This window comes from Hyperoodon ampullatus (genome assembly GCF_949752795.1).
Source record: "Hyperoodon ampullatus genome assembly, chromosome: 1".
Lineage (NCBI taxonomy): Eukaryota > Metazoa > Chordata > Mammalia > Artiodactyla > Ziphiidae > Hyperoodon > Hyperoodon ampullatus.
The window spans coordinates 191,083,728-191,101,783 of NC_136914.1; the positions used below are offsets into that span (position 1 = coordinate 191,083,728).

Genomic DNA, 18,056 nt, shown 5'->3' on the forward strand with positions numbered 1-18,056 from the left:
TTTCTCCAAAAAGTCAGAAGGCTTAGCTTACTAAAGAAAACAGCAGTTCATTGCCAATGCATCAGGTTATGTGGGTTTAACGTTGAGATCAACGAGGTGGAGTGTTACTCCTCTTGTTTTAAAACAGGAAATTTCTGTGAATTACATATAAGACACTATGTACTTTGAACACATCCTTTGAATGAAGTGCTGTCATATTGCCAGCCCTGTCTTTTAGTTGGGATTCTTTCCCTTTTTTTTTGTTTGTTTGTTTACTTTTTTTTTTTTTGGAAAGTACTTGGGAGCGTTGTTTACTAGAGTGAAATTTCTGGGGTTTTTCTAAAGGGCTAGTTTCCTGACACCTCTGAAGAGCTCAAACCCCAGTGTTATCTTAAGGTCATGGAACACCGGAGCACACAGTATTTTGTGATGAAGAATTTCACTATGAAACCTCTTCTTACATTATTTTTTTTGGCCAAGTTTTTTTTTTTTTTTTTTTTTTTTTTGGCTGCCTTGAGTCTTCGTTACTGCACATGGGTTTTCTCTAGTTGCGGTGAGCGGGGGCTACTCTTTGTTGTGGTGCACGGGCTCTCATTGCGGTGGCTTCTTTTGTTGGGAGCACGGGCTCTAGGCACGTGGGCTTCAGTAGTTGTGGCACGTGTGCTCAGTAGTTGTGGCTCGTGGACTCTAGGGTGCAGGCTCAGTAGTTGTGGCACACGGGCTTAGTTGCTCTGCGGCATGTGGAGTCTTCCTGGACCAGGGCTCGAGCCTGTGTCCCCTGCATTGGCAGGCGGATTCTTAACCACTGCGCCACCAGGGAAGTCCCTCTTCTTACATTCTTAAAGGTAATTATTTTCCAGGATCGTGAGAATGCCCGCAAAATCCATGAATCTGCAGGACTGCCATTCTTTGAGATATTTGTAGATGCGCCTCTAAACATTTGTGAAAGCAGAGATGTAAAAGGTCTCTACAAACGGGCCCGAGCTGGGGAGATCAAAGGTAGGAGAGCCAGTTCAGCGGTATCTTTGCCACTTACTTATGCCACCATTTCTTATTAGTCTGTGCCCAGAAATCTGTCTGAAGTTTCAAAAACCGTTTTCCAAAATTGCATATAGTGCACACAACTTTTTATCAAACCATAATATCTTCAATATGTCCATGGGCTAGTTAAAACGTGGGCTTGTATTTTTCAAGAACTATCACCCCAGCCACAAGCAATCAAGTTTAGAGAACTAAAATGGACATGTGTATGTGCATGTGTGTAGGAGGAATCTTTCAGTTTTCCTCCTACTTGTTTTCCTTTTCCATTCTAATCAGCCGCAGAGGGCTTGGACTCAGACAGATTTTGTTGATAATCGGGGCTTTCTGTATTGAAACCACAGCTGTATATGTTCTTATCTATGGCTAGAGGGCAAGGATAGCTGTTTGACCTTTTCTGTTTTAATCTGAATACAGCGGTTGAAAACATTATTGCAACATGTGTTATGTCTTATTGAGTAAAAAGATTGTTCTGTTGGTGCAGATGTGATTTTCAGCCTTCTGCCTTGCAGGGTTTACGGGTATTGATTCCGATTATGAGAAACCGGAAACTCCTGAGCTTGTGCTTAAAACCAACTTGTCCTCGGTGAGCGACTGTGTGCAGCAGGTGGTGGAACTTCTACAGGAGCAGGTGGGTGGACTGAACGTCTTTTTTTTTTTTTTTTTTAATAGTTTTATACAGTCATAAAAGATCATCTGTTTACTGTAGTGTTCGTTTTATAGTTTTCATTCCAAACTGTTACCAAGTCTGCTTCATTTCAGAACATTGTACCCCACACTATAATCAAAGGCATCCATGAACTCTTTGTGCCAGAAAACAAACTCGACCAAGTCCGAGCTGAGGCCGAAGTGCTCCCTTCGTTATCAATTACCAAGGTAAGATGGTGCCCACTGGCTAATGGAGACTTAGGCTTAATGTCAGTCATTATAATCCATTTACAAGTACTCTTAATTAATAAGGCAGGTAGGCATAAGGAAAATGCAATGCCTATGAAGAAAAACACTTCATTTTGCCAATTTGTTTTTTACCTCTTCTTCAAGAAAATCTCTCATCAAGTGTTGCCACAAGGCAGCTGATCAATGCCATGTACAGAGGCAGACTGGAAACGTAACTTCTATATTTGCAGAGGACAGTTTTATATGGTTGTCATTACACCTTCAGTTATGCCAGCACTCAAGCATTAGGCAGTAATTATTTGTTGGCAGTTGCTGAGAAAATAGTTTGTCCAGAATACAGGTGTTTCTTGGACCATTGAGAAGGAATTTGAAGAAAACAAGAAGCAACCCTGATCTAAAGTGACATGAATGCCTTGATCTTTTTTCTACTCTGCACATCCCACTCTTCCCTCATCAGGGAGAGTCCAGTCTGAGGAGAGAGAGCCTTGGTTGCATTGATTTTGCTACCTAGAAGATGTTAAGATGCAATCCCAGCAAACAGCCCTGCAGATGCCTTGGCCTGTTTACTGGTTAGTGTTAGTTGGCTCATATAAGGTGATCAAGTCTTCACTGGTAACCTTTTTGGTATCCATTAAAACCTTGGACATTTTTTTAAGAGGCAGAGTACATTGGGAACGTGCTTCAGCTCATGAAGACCCCAGGCTTCATAAGTCATGACGAATTTATAAACACAATAAATTCTGAGTTTTCCAATGCTCCAGGCAGGTGAGAAACACATAATTATAATTACAGTGCAGAATAATAGTTCCAATAACAAAATGGTCTGCAAGGTACAGAAGAACTTCAAAGAAACTAATGATTAATTCTTTTGATCCTAGGGGTGACAGGAAAGATTTCAGAGCAGTGGCCCATGAGCTGGGTTTTATTTTTATTTGTATCTATTTATTTATTTTGGGGGGGTTTATTTTTTTATTTTTATTTTTTGAGCTGGGTTTTAAATGACGAACAGGGTTTTCAGGTAGAGGGGAGGATGGGCTTGAAACCACGTGTGTGTTCAGACTGCACACTGTCTGGCACTGTTGGTGACTAGGCCCCCAGGTGGGGAGTGGTGGCAGGTGGACACCCCTACATGAGCCCCTGGGGCCAGAGCTCGAAGGCCTGTCAGTATCACGCTAAGAATTTTAGACATTTGTCTTTTTTTAAAAAAAATAATTTATTTATTGTTTATTTTTGGCTGCATTGGGTCTTTGTTGCTGCACGCGGGTTTTCTCTAGTTGCGGTGAGCGGGGGCTACTCTTCGTTGGGGTGCGTGGGCTTCTCATTGCGGTGGCTTCTCTTGTTGCGGAGCACGGGCTCTAGGCGTGCAGGCTTCAGTAGTTGTGGCACGTGGGCTCAGTAGTTGTGGCTCACGGGCTCTAGAGCGCAGGCTCAGTAGTTGTGGCGCATGGTCTTAGTTGCTCCACAGCATGTAGGATCTTTCCGGACCAGGGCACGAACCTGTGTCCCCTGCATTCGCAGGTGGATCTTAACTTCTTCCCCACCAGGGAAGTCCCTGGACATTTATCTTAGTGTCAATGGTTTGCTCAGTTCAGTCAACTAGCACATTTGGTGAAAAAAATGTAGCCAAACCAGAATTTTTGTGGAAAAAAGGATGAACAGTGAATCTTCAACACAGTTGCACATTGTAAGGATAGATACAGCCTAAAATGTTCAAAGAAATCATCCCAGTTTGAAATCTTTTCACCACTCTGCCACAGAAAGTTCTAGACTCAAATTCTCCAGCCCCTAGATCATGGACCAGCATTACATATGGGAATGCTTAAATCATAAAAGGTTCTGCCTTCATTCTCCTGTCAACTGAATAAGAAAGGACTGCCCTGGGGCCAGATGGCTGGAAAACGGAGCTTATGGAAATGTTCACCTGCTTTTTTGTGTTTTGCAGCTGGATCTTCAGTGGGTCCAAGTTTTGAGTGAAGGCTGGGCCACTCCCCTCAAAGGTTTTATGCGGGAAAAGGAGTACTTGCAGGTTATACACTTTGGCACCCTGCTAGACGGTATGGGTTTTTGTTTCTTCGTTTGTTTGTTACTCTTTATTATTAAAGAAAAAATATTTCTCAGAAGTTTTCACAGGAACAAGAAATGCTAATCCTTGGTTTGTAAATCCTATTGTGAAAATATTTAGATTATTTATGGTGTGTCCAGTTATGTATAAGCTTCCATTTTTAGGATTTTTTTTGGTTATCCTCAAAGGATTATTGATTATTTAAAGCTAAGGAACCAAAAAATAAACGTTTGACTTGCACACAAAGCCAAGAGAAGGTTAAGTCTTTTTCACCTCCACCTGCCCTTGCTGTCCTTGGTATTCATAAGGCAGTGGACAGTCAGAAGCACCATTGGCAGCTGCTTGGACCATCCTGGGGTAGCCAGGATGAACTCAGCACTCATTGCTGACTTGCAGGATGCCTCCCATCCTCCAGCAAACATTATTGCAGCAGCTGCTTTCCTTGGTGGATAATAAAGGGTTGATATTCATGCCATACATGAAATAAATTAGGATGGCTTCATCCACTAAACTTTAATACGGGGTGTTAAGGCAGCTTTCTGGGCAGAAGCTGAATGGCTTTTAGAGAACTGCTCCTGTCAAGGTTGGAAGGATGTCTCATTCAGAAAGCTTCCGGATCCTTCTCTGATCATTTCCTTCCTAGAACTGTCTTGACCTTATCAAATAGAACTTATTTATTTCAAGATCTTGGAGAATAGCTGATAAGTGGGGGACGGAATTTGTAATACTGAGCAGGGCTCCAAACCTTCTAGGAAGAAAAATCAAATCAGATGTTCTTTCCTGAGAAAGATGTTCATGTTCTAGGTTTGTGCCTCTGCCTGGGGAATGGGGCGTAAAGCAACCCCAGTTGTAGTTAGGTTTCAAAACTCCCCATACCCTCCAGAAGCCTCCTTAATTCCTATGTAAGTCAATTAATAAAAATACATACCAGGGATGTAATATGCTGCCCACCTCTACCTAAGTAGAGGCAGAATATCATAGTGGATAAGAGTGAGCTGTGGAGCCAAACTGTCTGGGTTCAGGGCAAATTACTTAAAACTCTCTGGGCCTCAGTTTCCTCATCTGTAAAATAAGGATGTTAATAATAGTACCTACCTCAATGGGATGTTGAATGTTTAAAAGAATACAGTACCTGGTCCAATAGTAAATGTTCCATATATTAACAACCCCCTCACTGCATAAAATTAAAAGGACTTCAAAGTCTTGAACAGACCAAGTAGCTTATCTTTAGTCACATCCGTTTGGAAGTAGCACAGATAAGATGTTCATCAGCTAGCCAATAAATATTTATTGAGTGTCCTCGGATGTCAGGGTTTGTTCTAGCTGCTGGAGATAGATAACGAAGACAAAGATGAGCTTTTTGGGACAGGCAGTGCAGTTCATCTTCTGAACTCTAGTCCAGAGGGGTTTTCCCGCCACATCAGTGGTTGTCAAACTTTTTTTTTCAAGTCATAACTATTTCAGTGAAATTTGAGGCAATATATACAACAGATAAAAATGGAACTGCTCCTTTGGAAGAAGTGGGCTCAGTCTTTCTCCCACCTGGACAGCAGCCTTGAGGGTGTCTAGGGAAAGCTGGTTGAAACACTGCCCTCTACCACACCATGACAGTCTCATGACAGAGCTTGAGTGGATGGCTTTTGGACTGAGTAGACACAGTTAAATTCCAAAAATGATGTCTCTCTGTATCAGAAGGTTGGGCAAGGTATCATTTGTATGGATATCATTTAATTTATTTTATCATTTAATTTTAACCAATTTATGAAAGTTTGAGTCACCACCATTGAAATTTTTTTTTACATCTTTATTGGAGTATAATTGCTTTACAATGGTGTGTTACTTTCTGCTTTATAACAAAGTGAATAAGTTATACATATACATATGTTCCCATATCCCCCATATCTCTTCCCTCTTGCGTCTCCCTCCCTCCCACCCTCCCTATCCCACCCCTCCAGGCGGTCACAAAGCACCAAGCTGATCTCCCTGTGCTATGCGGCTGCTTTCCACTAGCTATCTACCTTACGTTTGGTAGTGTAGATGCCACTCTCTCACTTTGTCACAGCTCACCCTTCCTGCTGCCCATATCCTCAAGTCCATTCTCTAGTAGGTCTGTGTCTTTATTCCTGTCTTACCCCTAGGTTCTTCATGACATTTTTTTTCTTATATTCCATATATATAGATCACTCCCTAACACCATACACAAAAATAAGCTCAAAATGGATTAAAGACCTAAATGTAAGGCCAGAAACTATCAAACTCTTAGAGGAAAACATAGGCAGAACACTCTATGACATAAATCACAGCAAGATCCTTTTTGACCCACCTCCTAGAGAAATGGAAATAAAAACAAAGATAAACAAATGGGACCTAATGAAACTTCAAAGCTTTTGCACAGCAAAAGAAACCATAAACAAGACCAAAGACAACCCTCAGAATGGGAGAAAATATTTGCAAATGAAGCAACTGACAAAGGATTAATCTCCAAAATTTATAAGCAGCTCATGCAGTTCAATAACAAAAAAACAAACAACCCAATCCAAAAATGGGCAGAAGACTTAAATAGGCATTTCTCCAAAGAAGATATACAGACTGCCAACAAACACATGAAAGAATGCTCAACATCATTAATCATTAGAGAAATGCAAATCAAAACTACAATGAGATATCATCTCACACCAGTCAGAATGGCCATCATCAAAAAATCTAGAAACAATAAATGCTGGAGAGGGTGTGGAGGAAAGGGAACACTCTTGCACTGCTGGTGGGAATGTGAATTGGTACAGCCACTATGGAGAACAGTATGGAGGTTCCTTAAAAAACTACAAATAGAACTACCATATGACCCAGCAATCCCACTACTGGGCATATACCCTGAGAAAACCATAATTCAAAAAGAGTCATGTACCAAAATGTTCATTGCAGCTCTATTTACAATAGCCTGGAGATGGAAACAACCTAAGTGTCCATCATTGGATGAATGGATAAAGAAGATGTAGCGCATATATACAATGGAATATTACTCAGCCATAAAAAGAAATGAAATTGAGCTATTTGTAATGAGGTGGATAGACCTAGAGTCTGTCATACAGAGTGAAGTAAGTCAGAAAGAGAGAGACAAATACCATTGAAAATTTGAAACAATTTTTGTAGCCATAGACATGTGGCCATTTTCATCTACCATTAAACAATTGCACATTTCTTGATCACCTACAATCTGCAGGTAAAATTGTTTCTATTCTGACCCTGTCTCCCAAAAGTATTTTGTTGGTTTTAATTTTCTCAAAGGTTCACAATTTCCCCCTATAGTAAAAAAAAAAAAAAAAAAAATTAGCTCAGTCTACTCAGTCCAAAAGCAAAATAAAAAATCATTTTTTAGTGTTTTGATGATTATATAGTATGAGTTACTCCCTATATTACTCAAGGATCTATTTTCAGGTCAGTGTATTATTATTATTTTATTTCTCACTGGATATATAGTTTGGGGGGGCTGTCATAGATCCTCCAATGATAAATGTCACATCTGAATTTAAAAATGGAACCTCAAGCTTATGTTCTTGACTGGTGGCATCCAAGCAGGGTTAAGACATAGCAGCCTTGTAAGACCTGATCATTTAATGGCAAGTCTTCTGCGGCTCTGACTTTCCAAGTCAGGGCTTGAGAGCTTTTCTATATACTGCCAGCATTTATTCAGCATATAATGTGTTCTGACCCTGGTGCTTGACATAGGACATCACATTTAATCCAGATAACACCACTGTGAAGGTATTTTGTCCATATGAGGAAATAAGTATTGGGAAGGTTAAATAACTCACTCGAAGCCTGGATTCAAATCCAGGTTATCCTGGGACTGGGCATACTCTCATGTCCTGTAAACATCTGGAATTCTAGGACATTCTAAAGCAGTTTGCCTGTATACCTCCCAAAGCCTGGTTTGGAATCATCTGACAGTAGTTATAACATCACATATTTGTAAGAGACAACTTCTTGCTTAAGTTGGAGGGGCTATTGACATATGTTATAATTATTTAAAAACATAATTATTTAAAAATGCTTTTGGATTGTATTGGACATTATTCAATACAAATTCTGGTTTTACCAGCTTTTTGCTGTCACATATGCTCTATTTTTAGAAATAGCAGTAACAAAAAGCTCAGTATCTTTGTATGTTGTATGTATGAAGCTTCATAGTAGGAGTTTGTTCCTTGTCATTGTTGCTTTACTATTATTTTGGTGGAAAGTTGAAAACAATATGTTTCTTAATTTTGTTTGTATTTCTCTAGGCATGTTCCTTCCTGGTATGTACTTTAACTTTATAAGTAGTTAAATTATTCTAATTAGATATGTTATATTAACTAGAAATGGTAAGGACATAACTAAAAAAAAAAATCTAAATGAACCAGTTGGAATTGCTAACAGTTCATGATCCAACCAGTTTTAATAGAATAATGCTGCATTCTTCTGTTGATAGGAGTCCAAGTAACAGGAAATTTCTGGATCAGATGCAGCTGTTGTTTATAATGTTTTATTTGGCTGACAAATTAAACTTCTTTCTAAATTTCTGTTGCACATTTTGTTCCTGAGATTTTAAAAATTTACGATCCTGTTAATTACTTCTACTGAGTGTTGGTCCCCATTTTGTTTCACAAATCTGGAAATTTTTTTCTATTGCATTTATAAAACATTTTTAATTGATGAAGGATAAATCAATTTTAGATACAATTTAAAGTGGATGCACCTGGTTGGATTGTGGATGATTGTACTTCGTTTGTGATGAGTAATTATGCATGAATTTAATTTCAAGCTATGACAGTTGATAGTTATAAAACTGGGAATAAACACGTACTCACTGCAATTCTAAACTTCTGCACTGTACCAGAAGAAAAAGGTAAAATTCTGAAGATATCATTTATCTTGAGTATTGTTTTCATCATTGCTGTTTTTCCTTGAAAAAGACGAATTAAGCAATATAAAGTATTTGGTTTTGCCCAGAAATAGTCCCAAACAAATGATAAGCATATCTACAAGGTTAAAACAACAGGCTTGAAAATTATTTAAAGCAAAAGCAAGATTATTCAATTAAACATGAAGTTAAGTCTTGGACTAACTGTGGCTAAAAAACTCCGATACTCTTTTCTAAAATGAGTTAAACTGCAGTAAAATAATCAGGGTGGTTCCCACCAGAGCTGAAGCACATGATGGAAAAAGGCCGAAAGCCCGAGTCAATGTTTAAAGCTATGGAGGCTATTTCAGCACAGAGTTAAATTGTGGGATAATTTTATGTATTAGAAACGTTGATTAAGATGATAGGGAAACCCCAGTAAATGTGCTTTTACCTGTGTGGAGTTGTAGCTACAGGTGTATGAGATCAGTTGGCACCGTCACTCGGTAGAACTCCCTTCCACAACATCCCACAGATTAGTCTCTTGACAGCCTGTCAGGTAGTGCTGTTTCCTTAGTTGGGATTTTCACTCAAGGCCAAGATGAAGGTGGATCAGAGGCTATGCTGGGCTGGAACCTAGTGGACCAAAGGAGGCGATGGCAACGAGCAAGTAGAGTATTCTTTGGATTTCAACCCAGAGTAATTGATGCAAGGCAGCATCGCAAGCACGTTGCAGGCAGAGCTGGGTTTCCGCCAGCACCCAACCCACCTTTTGCTTTGCATCTTGGTTTACTTTAGTTTGGTCAAGGCACTCTTTGTAAGCAGTGTGGTCGTGCTATCCACAGAAAGCCTCTTCCCAGCAACCCAGGGATATACATATTATTTATGATCCCATTTTCCAAGTGGAGAAACTGAAGACAGAGAAGGTGAGTGACACAGGCAGTAAATAGGAGATCGCTTGGCTTTGAGTTTAGTGCTCTCTGCACAGGGCTTGCTTGGACTACTCTTATCGTCTGTGAACTTTGAAACAAAGGAGTTACTTGAGTGAGGAAACTCATACTTTCTGTGTACTTACTCATACCTTCCTTGCTGTTTAGGAGGCTCCCAGAGCAGGTTGCAGGATTTTATGATGGATGGGATTTCTTTATTGCTGGAAGTTGCTGTATATATCCTGTGACATTCTTTATGTCCTAGTAACTTTTGGAGAGTACTTTAAATGTGCAAAGTGATATGCCTGTAGACTTTTGTTTCATAGCTAATGGGGGAGTATTATGTCCCAAAGAAATAGAACTCAGATCTCAGATCTTTAACTCTATCAGAAGTGGTCTAAATGTTGGATTTTGAAAGTTAGATTTAAAAGACTCAATTAATCTATGGTACATTTCCTCCAATCCATAAATAACAGCATTTGCTTCCTCTTTTGGAAATCCTGAGTTTGTAATAAGGAAGAACAAATTTTACTCCACATTGGATCTGTTTCTTTTACTTTAACCTTTTTATTCTATTGCTTTTACAAGTTAATCACTAAAGGTATGTTGCCTATAAGCTTAAATTATACATAATGGCCCATCTCTGGGAACCCTGCCTCTCATGTGAGGAAGTTTAAGCTAAAAGACCTTTCTTTGTTTAGCTCACAGAAAACATCCTGACTAAGCCCACCTGTGAATGACCGCAGGGAGGAAGAAATTAACATCCCCTCGGAGTCTGACGGGAACCAGAAAATGTTTGACTTTATCCCCTCCCCTTTTAGTATAAAAGAAGCCTGAATTCAGGGAAGGTGGTTCTTTGGGATACGAGTCTCCCGTCTTCCCGGTCTGCTGGCTTTCCAAATAAAGTTGCTATTCCTTCTCCCAGCAACTCACTTCTCCATTTATTGGCCGGTGGAGCAGCAAGCAGTACAAGCTTAAACTGGGTAACAAGTTGAATGTTGTTTTTACTCACTTTCCTTTCATTCCCTCCTGAGTCTTGAACTTGGGAACTCCCCCCAAATCTCCCTGATATTCTTTAATGTTATACACTTAATTCTGTGCCCCCATTTTCTCACTGTAAGTACAACTGAAAGCCTGACATATTTGCTAGAATGTTAGGGCACCATTACAAAAGGGGAGAAACAGTTGTGTGATTTCTTTTATGTTATCTGGCTTCACGAAGAAATCATAGTCATCCCTCCCAATCTGAGGGGGGTTGGTTCCAGGACCCAATGCAGACACCGAAACCTGTGGACGCTCCAGCCCCACAGTCCAACCTCTGCATCTGCGGGTTCCTCATCCACGATTCAACCAAAGGTGGATCCTGTATAAGGTTTGCAATCCACGAGGTGGTTGAATTTGCCGGTGTGGAATTCACAGATATGCAGGGCATTGCCAACCTTTATTTTATCTAGTTGGATTTTTAAAGACTTTAAGCTTCCTAGTGTGTTGAGGTCAGGACCAAATTTTAAAAAGGGAACTCAGAAGGGAGCCACCCCCTCGGGCATGGTCCTCCAAATCACTTACTGAAGCCACCCCTACAATTTGAAACAGCCCGTTTTTCACAAACGCTCCATCTTTTGCTTTGAGAAGCCTCTTCTCAAAGGATTTATCACAGACGCTAGAGAAACTAGTGCAGCCAACATAACCATGTTCGAGTTAGGTCTTAATGCCTTTTGCAGGAAATGTCTGGAAGATACATTGTGCACGTTTGAGTCCTTTTTTTTTTTTTTTTTTTTTGCGGTACGCGGGCCTCTCACTGCTGTGGCCTCTCCCATTGCGGAGCACAGGCTCCCGACGCACAGGCTCAGCGGCCATGGCTCACGGGCCGAGCCGCTCCGCGGCATGTGGGATCTTCCCGGACCGGGGCACGAACCCGTGTCCCCTGCATCGGCAGGCGGACTCTCAACCACTGCGCCACCAGGGAAGCCCCGTTTGAGTCCTCTTTAAAGGAGCCCACACCTTGTATCCCACACTCATGCATCAAATGGCTCTTTCCACAGACGGAGTGATCAACATGAGCATCCCCCTCGTGCTGCCCGTCTCTGCGGACGATAAGACACGGCTGGAAGGGTGCAGCGAGTTTGTCCTGACACACGGAGGACGGAAGGTGGCTATCTTACGAGACCCTGAATTCTACGAACACAGAAAAGAGGAGCATTGTTCCCATGTGTGGGGCACAACCTGTGCAAAACACCCCTACATCAAAGTAAGTGGCATAAGCTTTGGAAGGTCTTTCTTTCAACTCAGGATAAAAATAATTCTTTTTAATTCCTTTGTGAAGAACTTAGAAAAACTGGGGTTAGGTGGAAGAATGCGTTTCTAAGAGAGGTCCTGCAAGCTTTGCCTGGGGACATGTTTTTAGATAGGGCAAGGAAATGACTTTCTGTTGGAGGGCTGGTCTAAACGGTCTCTTGAGTCCTTAGATCCTGTGATGGCTGTGACTCCCTCAGCTAAATGGGAAACAACTGGACTGGGGAGATAATTTAGTCTAACATCATGAGGGGAGAACCAGAATCAGCCATGCTATGCACAAACCACAGCCAGAGCTTGCAGCCCTGTCCATCTTGAAATTCACAAGGGAAGTCAATTTCTTCATACAGAATGGATCCAACTAACCTCTGGAAAGAGACTGGAAGTTCATGCTCTGTGGCTGTTGTGCGGAGGGGGGTGGTGGGTGACGTTGTTTCAATAAACAAAAAGCACAGATAGCAGCAGAGTTTCCAGAGGGAAAATACCACATTTTCATCAGTGGATATTTTTCAGGTTGAAAAATGTGTTCACCTGATTAGGATTATTTTGGAGTCAATCTGCCTAACGGCAAAATAGACTAAAACTCCTCAGCCTCCTTCACAGCTTCTAATTGTTGTTGGTGATGGGGTGGGATTGCAGGGAGTGGAATTGCTGGGTGTGGTTCATTTCCCATAAAGAAAAATATGTGAAATTGAATGCAAAAGCTATCCCTTATTGGAGATTAGAGCATTAGGGTTGAAATTTAAAAAGACATATACTAGTGATTCCCTAGTTGGAGTAACTAACTTTCAGAAGGTTCAAAGGTAATAGAGAACAATCTGAGACCCAGGAGACTCTAAAAAGCCTTGTGGTTGGACAAGGCACGTCCTCTCTCTTGTCCTCAGTTTCTTCATTTATAAAAGGAGGGGGCCAGACTCAGCAACTCTGAGATCTCTTCCAGCTCTGTGACTGTACACAATGGATATTTGAATAAACCTGTTCAAATCTGTCAGACAAACTTCCCTTTGGTTTGGTTTTGTTTTTTTCAGTTGTGAAATGTTGCAAAGTAGGGAGGGCTTTTGCAAGGCCCCTGGTGGAACACAAGAGGTCAGTGGGGGAGCAAAGCAGCTTTTCATTTATTGGACACAACTAGCCACCCTGCAGATAAGCTCAGAGCCATCTGAACATTTTCTCTCCCAGAGGCTGGGAGACAGGCCTTGAAATTACTGGACAATAGCTATTTGAGGAATTGTGTTCTGAGCCTTAATTATATCTTTGTCTCATTCCTTTTCTGATCATAATCCTTTAGGTTTGGGCTCTTATCTGCACTCAGTGACCTAAAGAATAGTGGCCTTTCTTCATGCCAGCTCAGATGTTTCCACTCTTTGGGCCTGACATCCACATATACATGGTTAGCACTAAAAGAAAAAAAAAAAATTCTAAGGAAGCTCTTAAGCAATTATTTTTATCTTGTCTTGCATCATGTGCTGGCAGTTGGAGGTCAGAATTTTTTAGATGGCAGGGAGAGTGGTGGTGTGATTTGTGTTCTTGAAAATATAGTCAGTGACTGTAGTATTAGGTCATTAGAAGGACTCTGTAAACATTCCCAGTGAGCTAATGGTGAGAAATGGGCCATGGATAACCAGAGAGAAAACCACTCACCCTGTATAAGCTACACCTGGGGCACTGAAGGTGTTTTTATGGGAAAGGAACTGTCTTCACTGGACATTTTTTAGCACCTTGAAATTCACAGTAAAACTTAAACATGGTTTTTTGGTTTTAGAACCCCAAACCTTTCAACAGTAATTCCTTCCAAAAGTAATTATGGGCCTTCTTGTGTTTCCATGTGGTGCTGGGAGTTATATTTGCATGGAAAATGGTCAGAGTCACCGAGGAAACGGTCTGCCTCTGTTGCATAGCCCCTCACTGCAGTTACCCTGACCTTCCACTCAAATCCTCCCAACCCTCTCTTTCACTAATATGGAACCACGTGACATGCCACAGATGTGAGCATGCGGAGAGGAGCGGGTGAAACTTGTAAAAATAATGCTTAGTGGAGCCCCGTTGCCTTTCATCCATGGATCTCAAAGCTTTTTCAAATGGTAATTATTTCTCATGATGTTCCTGTGAAGCACCTAAGAATCATTACTCCCATTTTACAGATGTAGAAACCAAGAGAACAGAGTATGCCTTCCCAGTGAAGGATAGGAATGAGAGTTTCTATATCCTTTAGCCCTTCAATGGAGACCACATCGTTAGTTGGAGCAACAGAATCACCTGGGGAGCTTTAAAAATTACCCATGACCGGATCTCTCCCTCACAGACTTTGATTTAATTGGCTTGGGCTCAGTTCTGGGTGTTATGGGCTTTGAAGCTCCCTGTGATTTTAATGTACTGTGAAGGTTGAGAACCGTGGCATTAGATAATTATCCGCAGCTGTTTCATGTGTGGCTCCACCTGGATATATCCTGCAAGCATCTCGCACTCAACATGGGCAACTTCACCCCAGCCTTGTCCCCTGCCGTGTCCCTCACCTCTGTGAACAGCTCCGCCATCCAAACAGTGGCCCATGTCCAAAACCTAGATGTCATTCTTTTTTCTTTTCTTTTTTTATCATAAGATCAACAACATTTATTTTCCATAATGAATTTCCTCAGTTTTGAGTGTACATCTCGTGGCATTCTGAAAAAAAATATATTTTCTGTGTTATTTTCAAAGTATTATTTTTTAAATTGAAGTATACTTGATTTATAATATTGTGTTAGTTTCAGGTGTACAGCAAAGTGATTCAGTTATACCTGCGTGTGTATTCTTTTCCATTATAGGTTATTACAAGATGTTGAATATAGTTCCCTGTGCTATACAGTAAATCCTTGTTGTTTATCTATTTTATATATAGTAGTGTGTTTCTGTTAATCCCATGCTCCTAATTTATCCCTTCCCCCCACTTCCCCTTTGGTAACCATAAGTTTGTTTTCTATGTCTGTGAGTCTGTTTCTGTTTTGTAAATAAGTTCATTTGTGTTATTTTTTAGATTCCACAAATGAGTTATATCATCTTTGTCTTTCTCTGACTTACTTCACTTAGTATGATAATCTCTGGGTCCATCCATGTTGCCGCAAATGGCATTATTTCTTTTTTAAAAAAAATGTTTATTTTATCTATATTGGCGTATAGTCGATGTGCAATGTTGTGTTAGTTTCAGGTGTACAGCAAAGTGATTCAGTTATACATATATCTATTCTTTTTCATATTATTTTCCCATATAGGTCATTACAGAGTACTGAGTAGAGTTCCCTGTACTATACAGTAGGTCCTTGTTGATTATCTCTTTTATATTTAGCAGTGTGTATGTGTTAATCCCAATCTCCTAAATTACCCCTCCCCTTGCCACCTTTGTCCTTTGGTAACCATAAGGTTATTTTCTAAGTCTGTGAGTCTTTCTGTTTTGTGAATAAGTTCATTTGTATCATTTTTTTAAAGATTCCACATATAAGTGATATCATATGATACTTTTCTCTCTCTTACTTCACTTAGTAGGATCATCTCTAGGTCCATCCATGTTGCTGCAAATGGCATTATTTCATTCTTATGACTAATATTCCATTGTACATATATACCACACTGGACGTCATTCTTCCTTCTTTCTTCTCCCTTGTCCATTCAATCACCAAGTCCTAACAGTTCTGCCTCCTAGGTATTGCTTGAAGTTGTTCACTTCTGTTGCAACTTGGTCCAGGGCACTCAATTTCTTCCCTGTCTCTTGCCCTACTCGCCTCGAAGCCCCTCTCCAATTCTTCAGCTAGAGTGGACCGTTCAAGCTTTATTGGGGAGCTCACATAAAGCTATGACTTCACCTTACCACCTCTAACCACCACCGCCCAAGATATTCCCCTCCAGCATCTCGGCTGGTCACTATATCATCCTCTGTCGCACTTTTGCATGTGCTGGTCCCTCAGCCTAGGACACTGTTCCTTCCACCCCTGCCTCCTCACTTTCTTTATTCCACCTTCCCACCCTTAGCAGCTCCTCTCCTTCTGATGTGCACGTTCTCTCTTCCTCTCTAGGTTGTTTATTTCCACTCTTCCTTTCCTTGCCCTCTTTCAGCCTGTTCACCATAGCTTTCTTAGTCTTCAGCCTAGTGTTTGAGCTCACCCTCTCCTTTTTGCATTCCTGTTGTCTGTGATTCCAAGCCCAGTTCCTCTTTCACTGCTTCACTAGACTCCCTTAAAGCCTGAACGTGTGTCCAGTTCTGCAAACTCTAGCTGTGGTCCCACACCTGCCTTTGGCAGGAGGCTTGGAAGGAAGTGGGGACTTATGGGCCACAAAGCCCTTGGAAATTAGAGCCACTGGACCTCCCTTCCTGATAGCTGGACCACAGTTCTGGGGACAGTTGAGCCACCTTGGGGACAGAGATGCTCTCTGTCCCTCCTGATCCCAGAAATGCCAAAAGCATAGTTTCAGCATTGTTCTCCAGATATATTTTTAGGCTGGATGGTGAAACAGGTTCAATATTGCCTTTACCAATAGAACAATATAGGGTGGAACCCTTGTGCCCAGAATGAATTACTGTATGCCCAGGGATTTGGGGTAACTCTTTCAAAATTTTTTCTGCAGTTTAAGCAATGAGGAGAAAGTAAATGTCTAGGTATGGGTATTTGACAATATTCTTGTTAAGTGATTTTCCTGAGCACAGAGTTTAGAAGGGGGGCCATGAAAAAACAAGCAAATCCCTTGCAAATTACCCTTTCTCTACCAAGGGTTTCCTTTGTTTCGGGAGCTGTCCTGTGCAATGTAGGATACTGAGAAGCATTCCTGGCCTCTAATCACTAGGTGCCAATAACACACCCTTCCCCACTCCAGTTGTGATGATCACAGTTGTCTTCAGATATTGTCAGACGTCGCCAGGAGAGGCAGAATCGCCCTCTGTTGAGAGCCCTGGCTCTAGCCCAACCTCCCATTCCCTGAAAACCTCTGGAATGCAAGTCATTGTAAACTCCAACATCTGGCCATGACAGGAAATTGAACCAGGGGTATACCATCACCACCTTGATGTCTTCTGAATTGGTGTCATAAATCAATCGGCTTTCTCTCCCCTTTTCTTGCCTCCCTCTTTTCTGCTGACATTACAGGCTGGCCACACTGTCCTTGGACACTGCAAAAGGCAGTTATGGAATTTGATCAGGGGAATGACTGCACAACTATGATTTGACTGAGAAGTAAGACGTTCTGTAATGTTTGTCTCAATGACTGAGGAGAGACACCTGCTCTCAGTCGTGACTTGTGGCACTGCAGCGTCATATGGAACATATTTAAGCTTATAGAAAAAACAAAAGGTTGTCATGTTTTTCTTTGTTCAGGTTGAGATAAGATGAACACATAACAATGTATAAGTTTCAGATGTACAATATAAAAACCATGGTTAGATGTCACAAAGTAGGTGGCAATGCATTACCCATGTGTGTGTTGTCAGGCCTGGGGCCTCTTCCATCCATCCTTGTCAAGGAAAGTGCTAACCCTCTCCTTTCATCAAACACTGTCAGGCTTTTCTTTTTCATTACTTTGACCATTCTTCACACCAGGTTCACACCTAATATTTGTGCGACCCAGGGTAACAATATGAGCTGAAGCCCGATACCGTATCTAAAAGTTACTTATCTGACTAATAAACTTAAATATGTTTTATCTTTCTACTTTGGCAATATGCCTTGATCACAATCTGGAAGGCCAGGTTCAAATTTAGGCTTCTCGGTTCTGTACCAGAACATGGTAGTGTGTGGACAGTTGGCTCTTGGCCTGCAGCCAACCCTTCCTTCTCTTTTCTATGCTTGGCCTTGCCCCATGCCGTGGAGGCCCTCTGGGTCTGCCTGTGGGCACCCAGGCTGAATGTCCCAGGTACACATCTCATGGTGGAGAGTAAATGCAGACTTCAGGTGGGCCTGCCCACCAGGGTTTCCTTGCCCTGACAGAAGGGGCACAATTGAAGACGCCAGAGTTGGGC

At 41.3% G+C, this 18,056-nt stretch overlaps 1 protein-coding gene across 1 annotated transcript in view; it reads left to right on the plus strand.

Annotated features, from left to right (window-relative positions):
- Positions 1 to 18,056, plus strand: part of PAPSS2 (3'-phosphoadenosine 5'-phosphosulfate synthase 2) — a gene marked incomplete at its 5' end in the record, with an annotated part of 79,029 nt that overhangs the window by 55,443 nt on the left and 5,530 nt on the right. Inside the window, 5 exons of the mRNA XM_079704487.1 lie at positions 840 to 978; positions 1,530 to 1,648; positions 1,780 to 1,893; positions 3,857 to 3,968; positions 11,827 to 12,032. Of these exons, the coding sequence (XP_079560613.1) occupies positions 840 to 978; positions 1,530 to 1,648; positions 1,780 to 1,893; positions 3,857 to 3,968; positions 11,827 to 12,032 (690 nt within the window). The remainder of the gene's footprint in view (positions 1 to 839; positions 979 to 1,529; positions 1,649 to 1,779; positions 1,894 to 3,856; positions 3,969 to 11,826; positions 12,033 to 18,056) is intronic.